Source organism: Ursus maritimus, unplaced genomic scaffold (assembly GCF_017311325.1).
Source record: "Ursus maritimus isolate PB19 unplaced genomic scaffold, ASM1731132v1 scaffold_20, whole genome shotgun sequence".
Lineage (NCBI taxonomy): Eukaryota > Metazoa > Chordata > Mammalia > Carnivora > Ursidae > Ursus > Ursus maritimus.
The window spans coordinates 8107600-8130133 of record NW_024424453.1 but is presented as its reverse complement, the minus strand read 5'-3'; the positions used below and the strand labels follow the sequence as shown (position 1 = coordinate 8130133).

The 22534-nt window shown below is 39.7% G+C and overlaps 1 protein-coding gene across 1 annotated transcript in view; it reads right to left on the bottom strand.

The window, feature by feature from the left end:
- Positions 1–22534, bottom strand: part of VEPH1 (ventricular zone expressed PH domain containing 1) — a 218885-nt gene that overhangs the window by 124571 nt on the left and 71780 nt on the right. The window contains exon 6 of the mRNA XM_008706749.2: positions 2013–2233. Within this exon, the coding sequence (XP_008704971.2) occupies positions 2013–2233 (221 nt within the window). The remainder of the gene's footprint in view (positions 1–2012; positions 2234–22534) is intronic.

The window sequence follows — 22534 nt, the reverse complement described above, 5'->3', positions numbered from 1 at the left end:
TTTCCAAGCCTCCATATTGCTTACGGGACGAGCCCCTCACTTCCTGACACCACATATAAAAGCCTCTGACCTAACATTGCAGCTTACTCTCCCACCCCGCCCTGATCTACTGGCTCCAACCACAATGAACCAACCGCTTTTCCTTAGTTTGGGTCACACACTCAAGCCCCTGTAACTTTGCACATGCTATGCTCTGTGTTTTGAAGTCTCCTTTCTGCCCTTATCTGAAGAACTCTCATTCATCCTGTGCAACTTAATCTAGTACCTAGAGAAATGCCTGGCCCATGAAGCTACTCAATAAATATGGGATGAGCTTAAATTTCACCTTCTCTGTAAAACATTCTGTAATTTCCTGGCTGTTGGTCAGTACATCTCTCATGCACTTCTACCAAAGTCCCTTCACATACCTGACTGCGAATCCACTGAGGGCAGGGATGGTGTTTTATATCTCTTGGAACCTCCAGACTCTGAGCCAGACTATACAGAAAGTGGACCCTGATGATTAAATGCTCACTATTTTGTCAAGATGGCTTCTTACATTTTTGGAATCTTTAATTCACACTGGAAATGGTATGCATCATTTGATATCCCCAAAACTCAAAAAATTTGACACTGGTCTCAAATGGGCCCTTCTCCTTCTCTAGAACTGAATATCCTCCAGTGCATGGTGTGAAGATAAGGTCTGAGTCCATATCCTATCACCTAGTCACTGTTTAACCTTGGGAAGACATTTAACTCACCTCTCACCTCAAAAATAGAAGTATTTTTTCTTTTGTAAAATAGGAATGATGATATCTGCCTTTCTTACCTTGAGGGGCGATTATGAGGACCAAATGAGAGTACATCTTGGAAGCCATTTTTTTTAACTTCTAAGTGTTATAAAACTTTCCAAGTGCTTCCCTATTCAAAATATAGCTAAATAAAATACAACCCTCCCTTAATCTTACATGATCTTTTTTTTTCCAAGAACTTTTTTCATAAACTTTGGCCAGCTTGATACATTTTATCCACTCTCTCCCTTCAACCCCAAGTATTCTGTTTTCTTTCCACCCATACCACTAGTGGTTCATTCACCACAATTTTCAATAATTTCTTTATGGCTAATACCCATGGACACTCTTCCGTCCTTCCCTCACTGAACTTGATTTCAGTCTTCCTCTTCCTGAGACATTCTCTTCACCGGAATCAGAGTGAGCTTCCTGAAACATGGGTCTGACAATATCCTGCCCTGTACAAAACCCCACAATGATTCTTCATAGCCTACAGAGTAAAATTCAAACTCCTTAGGAAGGTGTCAAGCCCACCATCATGTGGTCCTTGCCTACCACTTCATTGGCATTATTTAATGTTGCTCTCCTTCTAACACACGCCCTACCCATACAAAATGACTTCTGTTTCTAGAAAGTGTGCTCTTTCACATGCTGCCCAAAAGATAGCCTGGTACAGTCTGGTCATCTTTTAGGACTTGGTTCAAAATATCATCTCTTCTGGGAAGCCTTCCCTGATCTAAGCTTCCTATTCCTCTTCATGCCATGCAGAAGTAGATATACCTATCTGTGTGTCCCCATACTCCTTGACCGCATCTTGATTAAGCATGACCTTCCCGCTGTTCTCTAATTACCCACTTAAATATTTATTTCCTCTACTAGATAGTGAGCTCTTTGGGGACAAGGAATATGTTTTATCTCGCTATGTCTAGCTTCTAGCAGAGTTCCTGGTAAGAGTAAGCAATTACTAAATGCTTCTTGACTTAAGAAAGAGATACAAGCATTATTTGTATTACATTCTTATTCCTTTGCCACATTTTGTGCACTTTTTAGAATTTTTTTTGTTACATTCTGGTTTTCACAGATTTAGAAAAAATTCTGGCAAATGCCATGATTTATTCAGAAGTTACTCTGCACTGAGATAGTGGTTTTGGTTTTCTTTGGGAAGTTGAGTCACTAACTGGCTGTGCTACACCTCTGTGGGTTTATGCCACGTCCCTGAGGTACACAGGGACTGCTGCTCACCTGCTGCTTCTGGCCTTGGCAGTTTCCAGTTGTTGGGTAAGGAGCTTGGCAATGGTGGTGAAGCTGTTGCTCATGCGGAAGATATCTCTGCTCTGAGGCCCCAGGATGGAGGAGAAAGCATCAGTGATGCTCTTAATCTCCAGCAGGAGAATATGATGAAACGAATGCTCCATGTTGGCCAACTGACTCACCAGGAATGGCAGGCAGCTCCTGGCTCTCTCCTGCCAAGAACAATGAAGAACAGTGTGCACTGTTGGTGGGAAAGTAAATTGGTGCAGCCACAATGAAAAACAGTATAGAGGTTCCTCAAGAAATGAAAACTATAACTACCATATGGCCAGCAATCCTAGTTCTAGGTATTTCTCCAAAGGAAACAAAATCATTATCCCAAAGAGATTTCTGCACTCCCGTGTTCATAGCAGCATTATTCATAATAGCCAAGACATGGAAACCACCAATGTGTCCATAAAAGGATGAATGGACAAAGACAATGTGGTCTATATACACAATGGAATACTATTCATCCATAATCATGTCATAAAAAAAAAGAAGGAAATCCCGCCATTTGCAGCAACATGGATGAACTTGGAGGGCATTATGCTAAGTGAAATAAGCCAGACAGAAAAAGACAAATACCATGTGGTATCAACTATATGTGGAAACAAACAAACAAACAAAAATGTTAAAGTTGAACTCATAGAAACAGGGACTGGGGGGGACTAAGAAGAGGTTGTTCAAAGGGTACAAGCTTACTTTCAGCTCTAAGTTGAATAAGGTCATGTATAACATGGTGACTACAGTTGATAACATGGTATTGTGTAATTGAAATTTGCTAAGAGAGTAGAACTTAAATGTTCTCATTTACCTTCCAAAAAAGGTAAATATGTGTGGTGATGGATGCATCAATTAACTCGATGTAGGGGAACCATCTCATAATGAATAAGTATATCAAATCATCACATTGTACTTTTTAAATACCTTACAATTGTACCAGTCAATTATACACCAACTAAGGCTGGTGGGGAACAAAAGAACAATGAAAACCAAAAATTTATATTTTGAAAGGAAAACATAGTCCCTGACTAGCAGATGACAATTCTATGGGGAGTTGAGAGAGCTAGCTAAAGCTAAGTAATGTCTCGTTCGCAGTGCCTCCGAATTGCCTTCTTTGAGATTTTAACTTTTTTTCTGATTTTCAGGACAAATTCTTTTAAATTAAAACTTTTCCGTGTTATTCTTTCTTAAACATACACGAATAGTCTCATTTGCCTATCTTGTCAGGTCAAAACCTCTCAACTACCATTAAAGATCTGACGCCACACACCCACTCTTCCCTCTTTGTGTCCTCCTCAGGCCAGTCTCCATGTCTGTGCCTCAATAACTCTGCCTGCGAGGGGGAGGCTGATCAGTGGCACCCTTGATCCATCCTTCTGTCAGACGGTGCCAGAGTGTGCAAGGTTTACCTCCTCTCCACAGGGTGTTCTCACTCATTTGTTCATTTTAAGCATCTTTCGACATGTTACGGATAATATATGCCTGGCCGAGTGAGCAGATCATATTATCTACCTTTAATCAAGTTAATGCTCACAAGTAAGTTAAACAGGTTCCTTCAGAGAAACGGAAGATGAAGGACAATATGAATAATGCAGGCATGAGTGAGTAACAAGCAAATGTCTTAGCCAATAGGCCTCCTATATCTATCTCTTCATGAACCATAAGGCGCCATGATTTAATGCAACATGACTGGAAGTTAGCCAAAAAACCTGAAAATTATCAAGGGATAATTGAACCGTAGATTTGTATCCAATATAAATGATGATATACAATTAATAAAAATAATTTAAAATGTGGCCTATTTCATCTTAATTCCCCCTTTAAAATACTATTTTTTAAATGTATTAAAAAACTGTTCACTATGTTAATGCAATAGAATATACATATAATTATAAATAAATATATGCTGGAAGTTGATGTTCAAAATCCTTGTGACTGAGAGGTGTATAGGTCCAAATTACTTTTCTAGCTAGATATTCCCTTCTACCCTTTGTTCTAGCACTTGAAGCCTTAATTTCTTTCCCGACGTTAACTCCTACCCTATCTCTTTCATGAAGCCATTCCTAGTGATCTTTTCTGTCTAAATTTTCACTGTGTTACAGACTTTTAAAAAGTCTTGTTAGTATTTGATTGCATTTGATCATTTGTGTGTTCATGCTCTAAGTTAATCACCATGCAGGTATTGCATGCCTATAATATGCTTGCGCTAGAGTCTGGATGACAAAGGTGAATAAGAGGTGGACTCTGCCTTGGAGGGACTTGCAATTCCCCCTTCCCTTTATAATTCACTAATGGTTATATATACCAATCAAGTCTCCCAAGGGGGCTATTTCTCAACATCAATCATCAGCCTGGCACAGAATTGAGTCTGTAAGGTCTACACCCAGTGGATAAGTCTTGATTCACTCATTTAAGCAAAACTTATATGCCAAAATATGACTTTACTAACAAAACATGTAATTGCAAAGGAATTTTGTGCTTTACAAGAAATACTTATTACAGAACAGATTTAAGTAGTGAAGTTCCTAGTCTTTAATACTTAATTAGGTTTTCAAAGATTTCATGTAAAATGGCACTGGAACACATCTCTTAGGGATGTGGAGTACAGCTGCCATCGATCCCTTAATTATTTCTTGAGAACCATTAAGTCACAGTGCTCCTTCTGGGTGTATGGAAAGGGGCTCACACTTCATGAGCTGGACATCTAATTAAAGAGACATTTATTCATTAAAGGATAAAATATTATATGACTAAAAAATAGAGACCATTGGAACAAGTTCCTGACAGCCCATTTTATACCTTGGCTCATAGAATTGCCAGGTTGCAGAATGACAGTTAAATGCTCTTGAGTCTAATAGGTTATTTTGCAAAACATAGATGCTTTCATTCATGCAAGGTCTCCATATGTGAATTCACAGTATGCAATGCATCACGGGGACATTTTCCATTCCCTATTGAAAGGCAAAAGCTGAATGTGGGGGTCCCTACCATGTGCCAGGCTCGGTTTCCAGAGCTAGGAATACATTACTGAAGAAAAAGGATAAAAACCCCTGCCATCACAATGAGGCAGGCAGATAATAAACAAAATACTTAAGTAAAATATATCATGTTTTGGATGAAGAAATATGCCTCAAAGAAAAATGAAGCAGGATGGGAAGTTGCAGGGAGGGGAGTCAATGTTAAATAGTGTAGGGTGGTCAGATCTTACAGTGAGGGTGACATTTGGATTTAACTGGGTTTTAGAAACCCAATATTCTCAGTAGCCACAGAAAACAACTACAGTAAAACTTGCCCTACTTGATACAGGGAGGTTAGGAAGATACGAGAACATGGGAGATGGGGCACTTCACTGCTGAGAATGTAATTTCAGATTTCAAATAACTTCCTTCCTCACCTTCAGAATCAGACTCTTCTTCAGCATTTTTAAAGCCATGCCACAAACGTTTCATGTGCATATCTAAGAAATGTCCTTATGGTTTTATTAAGGATTATTCTCACCAGAAAAATTAGCAAGCCCTTTATTTTTTTTTAAAGATACTATTTATTTATTTATTTATTTGTCAGAGAGAGAAAGAGAGCACATGCAGGGGGAGCAGCAGGGAAAAGCAGACTCCCCACCGAGAAAGGAACCTGACACGGGGCTGGATCCCAGGACCCTGGGATCATGACCAGAGAAGCCAAAGGCAGATGCTTAACCAACTGTGCCACCCAGGTGTCCCTAGCAAGGCCCTTCTTTAAAGCATGTGTCTTTCTAGAGGTGAAAGGGACTCTGTGGGTATTTGCTGAAACCAACATAATTCTGGCTGATCTTCTGGCAGCCAAATTGAGCTGAAGGGAAAATTAATCACAGTGCAGGAACAAGAAAAATTACAACTGCTCTGAAACTAACATATGAAACCAAGCCAACCTCACATCGTTTGTTTTGAAACCTTGGAGAATGTCCATGTACCTTACAGGGGTAACAGATGTGATTTTGGATTAGAAAGTGTGGTGTTAGGATAGGAAGGGGGTTCGGAGATTCTGATTTCTTTCTCAGCTCCATGATATTTTATCTCTGGGGAGCCAGTGACTTCATTTTTTCTGCTTTCAGTCATTCCGCCAGGGGTAAGGTCAGCAGCACCTGTATGCCTTAATTGCAGGCCTGACCTCATCCATTCTGACAAACTATTATAAAAATAAAAAGAGCTGACCCACAGGGTACACTTAATCTAAGTGCCAAGCCTATTTGGCGCACTTTTTACGTGTTTATTCATGGAATTCTCCCAATAATACTCTGAGGTAAGTACTGTGATCATTGTCATTTTATAAGGAGGAAACTGAGGCACAAAGAGAAGACTGCCTTGCTCAAGGTCACGTATGCCTTCTCTGTCTCTAAAGCTGTGTCCTCACTGGCAGTCCCCGCAGTCCCTCCCGTCAAAAAACCCCAACCCACCCACACACATATTTTTCTACTTCTTGTTTCTACATCTTCTTCATCATCAGTTACATGGTCCTTTTCCTTTCATTATTTTTGATTTAGTGATATAGACATCATAAATACACTGTGAGTACAAAATAGAGCCGCAGATCTCAAAGGTTTTGGTCTCTGAACCTCCTTACTCTGTTAAAAATGATAGGAGACCCCAAAGAGTTTTTGTTTATCTGAGTTCTATCTATTCCTATTTGCCCTCTATTGTCACATGTATTAAGTTAAAACTGAGAAATTAAAACAACAACAACAACAACAACAACCATGTCTGGCGATACTTTGGGTTGTCAGAGCTGGGGAGTGGGAGGAAGGGTGGTAGCCTGTTGTGGGTGAAGGCTGGAGGTGCTGATAAGCATCCCACATCACACAGGACAGCCCCTCACCACCAAGAATTATCTGGCTCAAAATGTCAACAGTGCCAAAGCTAAGAAACCCTGAGTTAAGTGAAACTGGCTTTTTGTTTGCTTTCTCCTGCAGGTGTGTGCTGGCAAAGAACATAGAGTGCATTTCGGTGCCCTTGTCTGGATTGGCGCTAAGGCATCAGCAGTTCTACCTGCCATTACTGTTGTCTTTCCAGCACAAATGTCAACACAGCATGAACGGTCAGTGATGTATGAGTGTTATTGTGAAAATAACTTTGACCTCACGGATCCCCTGAAGGGGTCTCGGGGGTCCAGGAACCACACTGAGAATTGATGAACTAGAATCAAGGGTCAGCAAACTTTTTCTGTAAAGGACCTGATAGTAAATATTTTTGACCTTAATGGCTGTATGATCTCTGTTGTGGGAAAGCAGCTACAGACAATAAGTAAATGAATGGGTATGGTTAGATTCGGCCCACAGGCAGCGATTTGCTGACCCCTGAACTAGATTATGCGCTTACAAAATTGCCTTGGCCATACCGTTCCTTTTTATCAGTGTTATTCATTTTGTTTTTAAAATACCGCTACTCCCACCTCATATAGCTCCTCTGGTCTTTGTCAGGATCGCAGAATGCCGCTCAGAAAGTGGCCAAAAATGAGAGTGTGGGTGCCTGTAAGGATGAGGATAGTTTCTCTTTATGAAGCATCCACCATGTACCAGGTATGTGCTGCCTCAATCCTCACAACAAGCCTTGCAAAATGGCTATCGGGAGAAGGATACTGATGACAAGGGGGTTCATCACTAGACCCATGTTACACAGGTAAGAGAGTCATAAAAGCAGAGCCAAGAGAGAACAAGAGCAGACTGATTCCAGAGTTTAAATGTTTCCACTTCTCCTGGACTGAAGAAGATGGTTTGTTGTGCAGCCCCATGTGCTGTAACCTTCCCTGTCTTCTACCCACAGCAGGCATCACCCGCTGATTACAGTGCTCTTCTCTGCTGAACCTAGAAGCTTCCTGAGACCTTTTCTCAACGCCGTCTTCCCTGTGAGTGCTTCTTAGCTCAGGGTGCACATTAGAGTACCTGAGAAGCTTTTAGAACAATTCTAATGCCCAGTAACACCTCCACCCCCCATTCTAGTTTAATTTCATTGTAATGGGTGGAGTCCAGGCATAGGACTTTTTCAAACCTCCCAGATAATTCTCATGTGCCGTCAGGGTTGAGAATGACCAGTCTGTATAGAGCCACAAATCTCTGAAAAGTTGAGGATTTGTTGATTTAGGAAATTTGGATTAAATCCTAAAATTCACACTTTCTCTCCTCTGTCATTTATCAATGTACAGAAAGTAATGGAAAAGAGTTTATTTCGCTGCCTGAGGGAAAATATTTAATTTCTTGGGCATCTGCTATTTTTGCTTTTTTATTGGGTCATTTTATTTCTTCACAGCTCAACTCTGAAGTCTCTACACACCAACAAGACACAAGGGCCATTAGAAATGCAAATCGAATGAACTTACTGTTAATGCTTTCTCAATAAAGTTTTGCCAGAGAGCCCTCAGGTTTTGCTCATGAACACTTAGAAGCATGAGTGGGGTCAGGGGTGCTTAATGGCTTGGGGTATATTTATTTCATGAGTCTCTTTCCTAATGATGGTGGGGTTACTAGTTCCAGAGCAAGATTTGAAGGGTTTGTATGGGCCCCACCACCACCCTACTTCTTTGGCTTCGAGAAATTCTAGAGTAGGGGGCTAACTCTTTCCAGTTTGTCCTGAGATTTTCCCAGCTCTAACCCTTGAAAATCCCTCATCCTGGGAAACCCCTCAATCGAGAGCAAATGAGCAAATTGAGACAGTTGTCACCTTATTCTGCAGTCTGTGAGAAGGCAGGAAATTACTTCAACTCATTCTCCCCCATAGACTCCCATTGTTGGTGATATATCACTGTATATACCTCTGTGTGTGTGTGTATCTGCGTGTGTCTGTGTATATACACAAATTCAGTTATCATTATTCACGGTAGTTATATTCTATAAAGTCAGTGTGAGCACTGAATTAGCAAATACAGAAACACTGTTTCTAGGGGAACTACTGGGTTTGGTTCTCACAAACCTCTGGGACGTAGCCTTGTTTTACATGTGGTAAAGACATCTTAATATATATTGTTAATTCATTTAAATTGACCTCACAGCCAGCAGCACTTAACTCAGGCCTGGACGAAGCTTTTTGTAGCACATGCATTTTCTCCATAAGGCACATCGCAGCCTTCTGATACTTGGGAAAGTGAGACAGCACTTTAGCACTACACTTGGGCTCAAACTCAAAGATGAGAAGAATGTGGCGCTAAATAGACCGTGGAAAGAACAGACATTTGTTTACAGTATGAAAGCTGAAACAAGGAGGCAGAACAGCACCTTGTTCCACCTCAGCTGGGAACCTGTGTGTCTGGTGACTCAAACTTTTTGCTCTTCTGTGCATGTCTGTGGATAACCTCAGAAGCACTCCAGTATCGATCTGGGGTTACAGACACATTTTACTGGTGGGTGAATTCACAAATTTGAAATCAATGAGGAAGACAGATGAAAGGTAGGAAGGAAAGAGGGAAGGAAGGAAGGAAGGAAGGAAGGAAGGAAGGAAGGAAGGAAGGAAGGAAGGAGAGAGGAAGATGCGTCGGTAGATTAGTAGGAAGATTGATCAATTTATCTCAGATCTTTGTGGATCTACTATAAAAGGAAATATCTACTTTTACCTTGGTTGGTCAGAGTTGAAAGACATTCTAAACTGTTACCACATGACTTTCCATAAGCCTTTGCAATCATGCCCAGAGAAATGCTAGTCCACCTTTACTAAGGTCAGATGGAGTTTGGTCTCCAGCATATCTCCTTTCCTTGTTCTTTCCATCATTGGCCGCTTCTCTTATTGCCTTTAAACTAATTGAAATTTTCTTTAAGTAGCAAGTTCCTACACATCCAAATCCATTTGAACTGCATCTGTCACCACATATTAATTCTTCTCCCCATTACAGGTTGTTTTGTGTATGTCACCCAACTCAGATGTGTGGATTGAAGACTGGAGATAGCCATTTGCTTTTTGTTTACAACTCGGTTATTTATAGAAGATGAAAATATGGGTAACATTGACATAGTCTGAAATTCTTTTCTCTTTCTTTCTTGGTTCTCCACGTAAAAAGGGAAAAAAAGATGTTAGAAAAATGCCATTAAAAGAGGATCCATTTGGTTTGGGATACCACTCTATGTAGCCCTCCTTGAGTGAGAATTGTAACTCATTTATGAGAAAAAATTTTGGTCAGTGGGAATCACTTTGGAGCAGGTAAAGTTGCACTTGCTGAGGTGTATGGTTCTTTCTCCTAGTAGACTAGAAGATTCTTGATATCTTCTATTTTCTATTCAGAATTTGAGGTATTAACCTTTAAGATAAAATTCCAAATATTCTATTCACTGATGAGTTTATAATCACCCTTTTTAGAAAATCCCAAATGGTGACTGAGTCCAAGTCATAAAAGACCTATTTGCGTTACTTTTCTGTTGGATTGAGCTGGTCTGCCCAAAAAATGTGTTAGATTTCTCCATTCCAGCCACTTCTCAGGCCCCTCCTAGAGATTCATAGTTCTTTCTGAGATACCTGTGAGCAACAACCTAAATTGTTCCGCTGCATAAAATCTCTTGAAAAAAGGACTCATTAAGTATTTGGCTTTCCAGAAGCTTTCTTTCCTCCATGTAAAATAGAAATGATAAGTAAGAGACTAGCAAGGCGAGTAAGAAGAGTATTGGCTGTTCAAATTGTGAATAAATGTGAAAGATTTCCTTTGGATAAATATTCACAGAGAAAATCCCACCCTCAGGGAATAGAATGGTGGCAATACCATGTAAAGCGCGCACAGCGATGCCTCATTTGTCTGAGCAGGCACGGGTGGTAGCGTGGTGGCCACAAAGTGGGCTCAGAGGCTCCTTCCTGAGTTTTGGCACTGTGATGGCCAGTCATGGTCCTCGGGCAAGTTACTTAACGCTGCATGGCTTGGTTCATAAAACATTAATAAGCAGTGCCTGCCCCACCCAGCGGCTATTAGAATTCAGTCAGTTAAAAACAAAGCATTCAGAACAATGCTTGGCAGGTGGAATGCTAAATAAATGTTAGCTATTATTGCTTCAGTGACAAAAACTGTAAATGCAAATGCAGGCATATTTGAATCATCACAAAAACCAAAGCAAGCTGTCTCAGAAGCAATGTATCTCCTCAAATTTTCCCGGTTATTTTGTGACTTGACAAAGGTCTGGAGGTTCTAGAAATGTCCAAAACCCCAATATCAGCTCAGTATCAGCAACTATGGGCCATCAGTAACCCACAAAAAAAGTTTACCTAGAAGTGAAATATGCTCTACATTTTACTGACAAAGTCTCTTTGCCTTTTTAAAAATGTTACATGATTAAATAAAAACACTGTACAATTTAAGATTTTCTTAGTGATTTGAGCCATATTTTAGCTCATTATCTATAGTTATCTAGATCTTTTTCTCTTCGCAATTATTCCCCAGTCTTTTTCAATATTTTCCTGTGTCTAAAGTAAAAATATTCTACTATTTTAACATTTCCAAACACTCAAAAATTTCCTGTTATTGAAGTAGGGAAGGCAGTAATGGTCAAGCTATCCAGTAATCTATAAATGCCAAGATAACAGTACAACTAATAAATTTTACTCTTCAAAAGTTGTGTTACCCAAAGATATGCTCTTCTAGCCTGAAAAATTAGCATAAAATATATGCAAAATGCTTGCACAGTAAGTAGGCATCACATGTCGTTAGTTCATAAATATCAAAAGTTAAGATTCAATAAATTTTTAACAGAACATTGAGAGGGCAAGCTGCCTGAAATCTTCTTTTGTGGAACAAAGTTGGGAATAAATAAGTAAAAACATTGTTAATGTTCTGTTAGGCTGATAATCCTCCAATTTTGAGCTGGTTGTTTGTTTTTTTTTTTTTTTTAAGATTTTATTTATTTATTTGACAGAGAGAGACAGCCAGCGAGAAAGGGAACACAAGCAGGGGGAGTGGGAGAGGAAGGAGCAGGCTCCCAGTGGAGGAGCCTGATGTGGGGCTTGATCCCAAGAACGCCGGGATCACGCCCTGAGCCGAAGGCAGACGCTTAACGACTGTGCCACCCAGGCGCCCCTTGAGCTGGTTTTTTAAACAGCATCCCAAAAATTCATGTCCTTCAAGTTTTCCTTTTGTCCTCTGATCATGCTTCAATTTTTCTGTATATCAGCTTGGAGTAATTGAACATATTTTTGTTCCCGTTGATAAATAAAAACTCTATTACAATGTAAATGTATTCACATATTCTAAACGATTATTTAATCCAATATAAATGAAGTAAGTTCCCATCTTTTTCTTCCTATTTTTGATTCAGTTTGCATTATTTCAGGAACACATAGTTTCTGTGGGCACATGGGAGAGTAATAAATCATCCCTAGTAAAACAATGCCATCTAGGCAAAACAATTTTAAAAAATAAGTCCCAGTAATAAAAGTCAAGAAACAGCTGATGAAAACAGATGTATCCTTTGTTTTGAATGAACCTCAAATTTTGTAACATGGCAAAAATTAAGGACCGACTGGACTCAGTTCAACTGCATGCATTTGGCACAGAATGCTAAAGTAAACCTCACCCTTGTTTAAAAAAAAAAAGTAAGATTTTTGTATTTATAAACTGATTATGGCTTTTATTTAAATGTGGAACTAGCTATGTCTTCCTTAGAAAGACTTAGGATTTAAAATAGAAATCAGAGAATGTGAAAGGTAGCTTACCTTAATGCCTTGCTTTTTGAGACAATAATATAGCCAAATAAATTATGGTTTTAGTATGATTGTTTTTTTTTAAAGGGCAAAAAACTGGACATGATCTGCTGTCAAATAATTTAAAAATAAATTTATTTTTCCCAAAATAACATTCAGTGTGGCCACAATTATATTTGAAAACCCAAATCAGTCTCCATTTGTCCTAAGGGTTTATTTTCCAGCATCTTTTCTTTGCATTGATCCCCAAATACAGATGTTAAAGCTTGCAGAAGTCCTTCTAATTTGAGCTTCTAACATAGTGTTATTTTGTGGGTTGATAAAAGATTTAGAGGTTCTATAGTTTGGACTTCCTCTCTAAAAACCGGGGGCTTGGGAACTTAGCCTCTTAAAGGTAAATCTTTTGTGTGGACTCAAGGGACCCAGAATGAATTATACTGAGCCAGGATTTCTTCTCTCACTACACCATGGTCCCTTCATGTAAATGACCTTTCACTGATTATCCTGAACAATGGTTCCACTATTTCTTTTGCTTCAATTAAGCAAACATTTTGAAAGACCACTGGGGCCTTTAGCATTGAAACATTCCTAGAGAACTCAAGAAGCTGCCCATCTTTAACTACACAGTATCTGTTTAGCAAATGTAGTATTATCACAAAATGATAGAAAAAGTAACCACAGACCTTCTAGCCCAATCATGGAAACCATTTTGAAGAAAGATGCTTATTATGGGCCTGAAAAGAAAAGAAAAAAAAAGAAAAAAGAAAAAGAAGAGAAGAGGAGAGGAGAGGAGGGGAGAGGAGAGGAGAGGAGAGGAAAGGAGAAAAGGAAAGAAAAGGAAAAGAAAAAAAGAGAGAGAGAAATTGTGTTTGAGGCTTTTGCCAGGAAAAAAAAAAATGGTTTTGTTCATTAGAAAAGGAACAATATGGTAAGATTTAACTCAGTTGAACTACACATCAGCTACAATTGAACTTTCCATAATTTACTCATTACATTACATAATTTACTCATTATATAATTAAACACTAGATGCATATCTTTCTTTGCACCTACTTATTTTCATAAGAAATAGCCAGGATGTTTTATTCATGGTAACTGAGATTTAACTCCTAAAATACAGGTTAGACAGAAATATTTGGATATTATTTCACTACTTATGGCAGAGAATAAATGGAAAAATGCAGCTTGGAAAAGTGTAAATCTTGCCTGCGATTGGCTAGGAGAGTTTGGTATCATTTTTCTGGTACCCTGCCCCCCATCCTCCCAATGCTTACCTCTCAGTTATTGGATTTTGCCTTGGGTTAATTATTTTTGGTCACATAGCAATTATGTTTTCATAGCTCTCATTGTGAACGGCCTTAACTTCTTGCTGCCATAAATAAATTTATTTAACTTAATTTATTTAAACTTAACTGGCATAAATAAACAAGTAAATAAAAATATGCAAAGAAATTGCAGCGAATAGGATGGGGTTTTAAAAGTATGTCTGACTATGGTGTGCTCAAAGTTTGAAATACACTGACCTAAAGAAAAGGATTACTTTCCAAATTGCTTTCCACTTATTTGTGAACTGACGTCTAGTAATGGTGGCAAAAGACTACAATGGCCTTTTAGGATTTTTAGATGGGGTTGTGTTGGGATCTTGAATGGACTCATCTTTTGTCTTAATCCATTCGGGCTGCTGTAACAAGACATCACATACTGGGTGGCTTATAAACCACAAATATTAATTTTTCACAGTTCTGCAGGCTAGCAAGCCCAAGATCATGGTGCTGGTAGAGGTGGTATTTGGTTCCATGGAGGATGGGGGCAAGAGAGCTCTCTTGGGCCTCTTTTATAGGGGAACTAATCCCATTCATGAAGTCTCCATCCTCATGATCTAATCACCTCCCCAAGGCTCTATCTCCTAATACCATCACTTTGGGGGTTAGGTTTCAACATATGAATTGGGTGGGGTGGGAAGGTGCCCATTCAGATCATAGCATGGTTTAATCTTGCCATTTCTCAACAGCAGAACGGAAGAGTCAACTCACGGTATCTACTGTGTCCATTTTATCTTCAATATGGGATACTAAAATCCATGCATCTTGCCTTCAAGGTTATTCTCACTCTACAACGTGACGGAAGGTAGAATATTTCCTTCAGAAAATCTTTGTAACTTCTAGTATTTCCTTTCATCACCCTGCTTCCCTGCCAATTGAATTTATACCTACAAGACACGAAGGAGAGAGAGTTTGTAACCAAATAGTGCTTCAGGAATGTAGAGCTGTCACAGAGAAGGTGGGCTCCGGGAAGAGTCTGGAAGGAAGAAAGGGACTTTTGAATGAGATAGGGACCCTCATCACAAAGAATGCTACCTGCAGCTGAAGGACGTTTGCCCTCCAAAGCAGAAGTCAGTACAAGAAGTAGTCGGAGAGAATGGAGAGTGCAGTAGGAGGTTAGCATAATTCTGGGATTTCTAAATTCAACCGTACTTAGTAAATAAAGATTTCAGTGATGTGAGATAGTTAGGAAAGTTTGTCTTCCACTTTTCTGAGTGAACTGCCAGATATCTGAAACTCTATGGGACCTACATAGCCTTGATGGTTGATCATTTCCGTTTACTCGTGTTCTGGGAACATTTATTTTCCAGTCATCTCAAAGGTACTAGTCTTAACTAGCAACAACCGTGTCTTTATCTACTTTAGATTTATTTATTACTTAACAAGAAATAAACCGATGTCAAGACACCCTTCTCAGCGTCATTTCTTATATGTTATCCTCATGTACTCATGTATTCATGTAGGTAACAAGTATCACTCTGGTTAAGGCTAGGAACTCTAACAGGAACATTTCAGTGTGATAGTCCATTGATCAGTCAGCTGTCAGGTGTATCTTTTCTCAGGGGCTTTAGCTCAGTCCATATGAACCAATGTCAAGCTCCCGACTCCTATTCCCTACAAAATAAATCTAGGCTTACATTTTTTGATAAATAAATCTCTGTGGGATTCTACAACAGATAAATCCCACAGGGCCTGGCTCCTTGAGACCAGTGCCTCTTACACTTTCACGTGCGTACACATTAACTGGGTATCTTATTTAACTGTGGATTCTGATTGCTAGGTGATGCCCAATGCTCCTAGCCTAGGGACCACATTTGGCCACCACACAAGAAGCAGACCGACAGGTTCTGAAAACCAGGAGCCACCGGCCATGACAGAAATCCAATGCCTATAGATCTCCTGGCCCCCCTTAAACACAACCAGCCATGTCATAGGCTGCCATTTACTAGTACAAGATGCTGATGCTTAGTTAAGTTCCAGTCTAAATGAATGAAAAGCAAATGCAACCAGAAGAAAAGCAAATGCTAACCTCCACGATACAGATGTGTTCAGAGCAGGGGAGATGACAATGGCCTGGGGAGGCATGGAAATGCCTTTTCCTTGGATCGGGATCCCTGAGATGATCGAAGTGCCAATCAACTACTCGGAAACTGCCGGTCAGCAGGGGAGTAAAAGCAAGTGCAGAAGGGATGTAGCTCACAAAAGGGTATCTGGGAATTCTGGGGAAAGGGAGCCTCATTTGAGGCATTTAACTCAACTCCCACCATTGGTTGAGGGCTGCTGGGGGAGTGTTGATTCCTCACATCTCTATTCTGTCGTGCATATTAGCACTGGGGCTTGGGAAGGTGAGGAGAGCCTTAGGCAAAGAAATGCAGGTGCTGCAGGTGAAGTAGCCAGCTTCAGCTGAAGTGATTCAAGTCTGAGGGGAAATGGACGGGGTCAGGACGCTGCTGCTGCCTTCTTAAAAGAGCGGCAGGATTGGAGCTGGAATTAACAACTACTTCATCCTCTCAACCCCCTGCTGCCTAGGCTCCGTTGTCCTTCTGGTGAACCCGGGGTTCTATCACTTCTTGGGTTCAAGGCTACAGGGAGAGTCACTGAGTGGGAGATTTCTACTTTCCTGGGGCAAATACACTCACCTAATTCCTCACAAACGGCCCCCCTGGGAAGAAAGGAGATCAGATCGGTGGGGACTGGGCTGCCATTCCTGGGGTTCAATCCGAAGGTACCTTCTGGGTATTGCTGCTGCATCATAGGGTTTGTCAAGCTGCCCTGCTCACAGAGGAACTGAGGGCCCTTTGTGGATTTGGTCAGTTGGCCTAAATTACAGTTGATAATTACAGGACATTGTTGAAAATTGTTGCAACATGTAACTTTTGTAACCATTATTTACTACTCTGCGTTTGCAACTATTTGTGGGGACTGTTTGTCCTTTTACCAGGCTCTCTGGTTTCTTGGGAACTCTAAGGTACACTGTATTCATTTACTTGTCGGGAATATGAAGGGAAACAAAAGACGGTTCCGAGGTCATCTGAGCACCAGGGATGAATACCTTTGGAGAGACAAGGCAGAAGACAGGAACTATCCGTTAATCAATGAGTTTCCACAATCTGGCCGCAGCCTACCTTCCAGCCTCATCCTCTCCTCCATTAGTCATTCAATGCTCCAGGCGCTCGAAATTCTTCATGTTTTCCAAGAAACTCAAGGTCTCTCCTCAGCTGCTTGCTATTGTATGTGCTGTGCCTTCCCGTGGCTACCTTCCTCTTCCTCCCATGACATGATCCTATCATCTGACAAATCAAGCTTATATAACACTCTCCCAGACACCCCCATGCAGGTACTTGCTTCCTTCTTGATCCAGTTCAGAATGAAGTAACACACACCAAACTAAATTCAAATCGTCTGTTCCCTTGGCCCATATTCGCTGAGAGCCCCTCTAGGGCAAGGGCCACATTTTTTTTCTTCTAGGTGTCCCCATCATCAGCACTGGGGCTTGTACCCAGAAAGAATCAGCATCTCAAACCTGTATCACGGAGGGAGGAAGGATGCGGAATATCCGCACCATTATTTGAAAGCATATTTCGTAGATACTCAAAGTTTCTTTGGTTTTGTTTTCCTTACACTCTGGAAGAGGTTTATTATTGATACTATTTACAATTAGCATGTAATCTTTTCACAGTATGATAAACAATAAATCTGTTTGCATTTTTTGGGGGAAAATGTCTTCCCCAGTTGATGACAACTCTGTAGTATTCGGCAGCAGCTGGCTGGCACCAACCAAGGCTTGAGAAAATGAATCTCCAAAGTTACTGAGAATACCAGAGTTTTAACTAAATTCTCCATCTTTGGGGAAAGTGTAGGTTTAAGTCACAAGTTCTTCCTCTTGGAGAGTGGCCAGGCAGATCCTTTAGTCTTGATTTGCAAGTTCAAGGAGCAAACATCCATCCAGCTCCAATTTCCCTGGATGTTATGTTTTTCCACAGTCAGGATGAGGACAGTAATGGGGTTGTCAGTCGCCTTTGTCATTCTTTTCCTTTTCCTCCTGAAAGTGTTTTTGTGGAAACCCTGCCGGATGTCACAGAAATGCAACCTGGGCAAGATGTGTGTCACTTCTTTACTTGAAAAGTGTCCAGGACTCTGAGCCCAGAGAGGATGTAATAAACACTGTGGTGCTTGGCCAGCATATTCCAGCCAGTTAGAAAAACAAGGCAGAAGACACAGGATTTAACACCCACCACGGCTGTGCTGGGAGGGCATGCCATTTGATTCTTCGCAGGTGTGGGCTGTCGGTCTGTGGTCTCGAGCTAAGGAAAACAACTGGCCACAGCATCCCTCCATGCGCTCGATCATTTTAAAGAGCATTTTAAAGCATCCTGTCTCTGTTTCCACCACATCGGTCTGCTGCCTTGTGGGTCTGGCATGGGGAAAAAAACATGGCTATGGAGTGTGTGCTGTATACCAGTGTGCCTTCCATGAGGCTGGGTCCCCATCAGAATTTGACTATTAAACTAAATTTGTTTTCAGTTTGTTTACTTGAGCCTGAAGGAAATAGACAGAACACATGAATCCAGTTCAGTTTCTCAAAAAAATAAATAAATGAAGCCATTCCTAGCGGAGTCTCTTTTCCATGTTGACCCACGTTAGGAAAGAGGTCTATAATAACTGCTGTATGCAACCCAATGGGCCAAGGCCACTGGCAAGGCCGACACAGTCCAATGAGTCAAGAAAATGATGGAAAAAATAAAAGCCTCTAGAATTGAAACATTCTATTTCAGTTCTCCACGGACCCAAAAAAAAAAAAAAAAAGTGAATGTGGCCTGGGTTTAATTTAAACAACTTCATATTTAGTTAATAAGAGCTTTCTTAAAAAAAAAAAAAAGGCTGCAAAATTATTTTCACTGTTTTTATAGGTGAGGAGCTGGGGATAATGTGCCCTTTATGGAAAGCAGTGTACTTCCAGTGCCCTCAAGAATACAAGGCCTATCTTAAATTGTAAAATTTTTACAGAATGTGGTTTTATTATTGTTTTTGCTACTCTTATTCCCCTCAGGAATAATTGTCCGCAAAATAAATATGAAGCAGATATACATTCTGCTCAGAAAAAAAAAAATCTACATAGACCAGTTATTCTCTAAAAAACAAAAAAGATACAGTCAATTCTGCTTTGCCCCTTTCAGATATGTGCAGTTACCTATGGTACCTCATTCTTTTCCTGTCTGTCCTTATTTGGACTTCTCCCATGGATATGCATCCATTCAGCCTCTTTCATTGGAGAAGCACGGAAGAGGCAAGCCATTTCCCTGGTGGCTGTCTTCCCTAATTTCAATCTGCTAGGCTTAAGCTTCAGTCTATCTCCCAATAAATGCAATGAGAAAGGCTTGAGCAACATTGAGGAAGTAATAAATTAATAAGATTGCTTGTACTTATTGACTGTTCACCATTTGCCAGACACTGTTCCATACAGTATAATTCATTAAATCCTCACAAAAACCTATGCGATGAATAATATTGCTATTCCCATTTTACAGATGAGGAAACTGAGCCCAGAGAGGTGATATAACTATCATCGAGCACCTACTATATGCCAGGCACTGTGCTAAAGGTTTTATATGAATTATCTGGGTGTGTGTTTGCAGGTAGACTTTTTAATTTTATTTTAATTCCAGTGTAGTTAACATACAGTGTTATATTAGCTTCAGGTGTACCATATAGTGATTCAATAATTCTATACACTACTCAGGGCTCTTCACGGTAAGTGTACTCTTTAGTCCCCGGCATGGTTATGTGCTAGGAACACTGCTTCACACTGATTCCGTCCTCTCACCTTTACAACAACACTATGAGTTAAGTACAGTGACTCCCCCCATTTTATAGATAGGGAAATTGGTACAAAGAGTACAAAAAATAAAGGTATCTGTAAGTCAAAAAAATTATTTAAAAATTCAGAAACCGATCCAATAAAACTATCTAGAGAGATGTACTATAATCATATGAAATTTGAAGTTTGGGGAAGAAAATGCTATTATTTTGGAGCGCCTGGGTGGGTCAGTCGGTTAAGCATCTGCCATCGGCTCAGGTCATGATCTCAGGGTGCTGGGACTGAGTCCTGCCTCAGGCTCCCTGCTCAATGGGGAGTTGGCCTCTCCCTCTGCTGCTCCCCCTGCTCGTGCTCTCTCTCTCAAATAAAGGAAAAAATCTTTAAAAAATGCTATTACTTTAACTGTTGTTATAGCCAGAACTTTATGTAGGAAGAAAAAAAACTAGGGAAATTGTGAGACATTATTCATCTAACAGTCTTATGTTTGAAATTTAAAAATCTGTGTAATGCTCCATGTCTGATAAATGCATATTGGGATGTACTCTTTGCCTTAACCATTTTTAAGTTTCAATAATCCCAGCTATAGAAATTTCTGAAATAAAGTTCAAAAGTAAAGGTGTCTTTCATTTTTGAAATGTGAGTAGGTTCCAGGGAATCAGAGAAATACTTGTTTGGTGACTATATGGACCAACATGGATAGAAAATAAACACCCACCCACAAAGTTTCTCATCTTGAGAGGGTTCACTGGCCCGTTTATTTAGTTATTTTTAGACAGAAAAATTTTATATATTTTGATTTTATTATTAAATTTTAATTCCAGTGTAGTGAACATACAGTGTTATATTAGTTTCAGGTGTACAGTATAGTGATTCAACAATTCCATATATTATTCGGTGCTCATCAAGATAAGTGTACTGTTAATTCCCATCACCTATTCCAGCCATCTCCCCACCCACCTCCCCTCTGGTAACCATCAGTTTGTTCTCTATAGTTAAGAGTCTGTTTCTTGGTTTGTTCCCTTTTTCCTTTCTTCACTGGTTTTGTTTCTTAAATTCACTGTATAGGTGAAATCATATGGAATTTGTCTTTCTCTGACTGACTTATTTCATTTAGCATTCTACTCTTTAGATCCATCTGTGTTGCTGCAAGTCACAAGATTTCATCTTTTTTATGGCAGAGTACTATTCTATTCTATTTATATATCCTATTTCTTCTCTATCCACTCATCTATGGATGGGTACTTGGGCTGCTTCCATAATTTGGTTATTATAAATAATGCTGCAATAAACATAGGGGTGCATATATCTTTGAATCCATGTTTTCTTATTCTTTGGGTAAATACCCAGTAGTGGAATTACTGGATCACATGGTAGTTCTGTTTTTAATTTTTTGAGGAAACTCCAAACTGTTTTCCACAGTGGCTGTACCAATTTCCATTCCTACAACAGTACACAAGGGTTCCTTTTCCTCCACGTCTTGGCCAACACTTGTTTCTTGGGTTATTGATTTTAGCCATGCCGTTAGGTGTGAAGTGATATCTCATTGTGGTTTTGATTTGCATTTGCCTAATAATGAGTGATGTTGAGCATCTTTTCATGTGTCTGTTGGCCATCTGGCTGTCTTTGAAGAAATGTCTGCTCATGTCTTCTGCCCATTTTTTATTGGATTATTTGGTTTGGGGGAGTTGAGTTGTACACGTTCTTTATATATTTTGGATACTAAGTTTTTATCAAATACATCATTTGCAAATATCTTCTTCGATTCAGTAGGTTGCCTTTTAGTTTTGTTAATGGTTTCCTTGGCTGTGTAGAAGCTTTTTATATTTTGATGGAGTCCCAATAGTTTATTTTTGCTTTTGTTTCCCTTGCCTCAGGAAACATACCTAGAAAACTGTTGCTACAGACAATGTCAAAGAAATTACTGCCTGTGCTCTTTTTTCCTAGGATTTTTATAATTTCAGGTCTCACGTTCAGGTCCTTAATACATTTTGAATTTATTTTTGTGTATGGTGTAAGAAAGTGGTCCAATTTCATTCTTTTCCATGTAGATGTCCAGTTTTCCCAATACCATTTATTGATGACACTGTCTTTTTTCCATTGCATCTTCTTGCCTCCTTTGTCAAAGATCAATTGACCATGTAAATGTAGGTTTCTATCTGGGCTCTGTATTCTGTTCTATTGATCTACGTATCCATTTTTGTGCCAGTACCATACTGTTTTGATTACTACAGCTTTGTTTGTACCTTGAAGCTTGGGATTGTGATACCTCCAGTTTTGTTCTTTTTGAAGATTGCTTTGTCTATTCAGGGTCTTTTGTGGTTCCATACCAATTTTAGGATTATTTGTTCTAGTTCTGTGAAAAATGCTATTGATATTTTGATAGGGATTGCATTAAATCTGTAGACTGCTTTGGGTAGTATGGTGTTTTTAACAATATTTGTTTTTCTAATCCATGAGTATGGAATATCTTTCCATGTCTTTGTGTCATCTTCAATTTCTTTCATCAGTGTTTCATAGTTTTCAGAGTACTGGTTTTTCACCTCCTTGGTTAAGTTTATTCCCAGGTATTTTATTATTTTTCAAACAACTGTAAATGGGATTGTTTTTGCAATTTCTTTTTCTACCACTTCATTGTTAGTGTACAGAAATGCAACAGGTTTCTGAACATTGATTTTGTATCCTACAACTTTACTG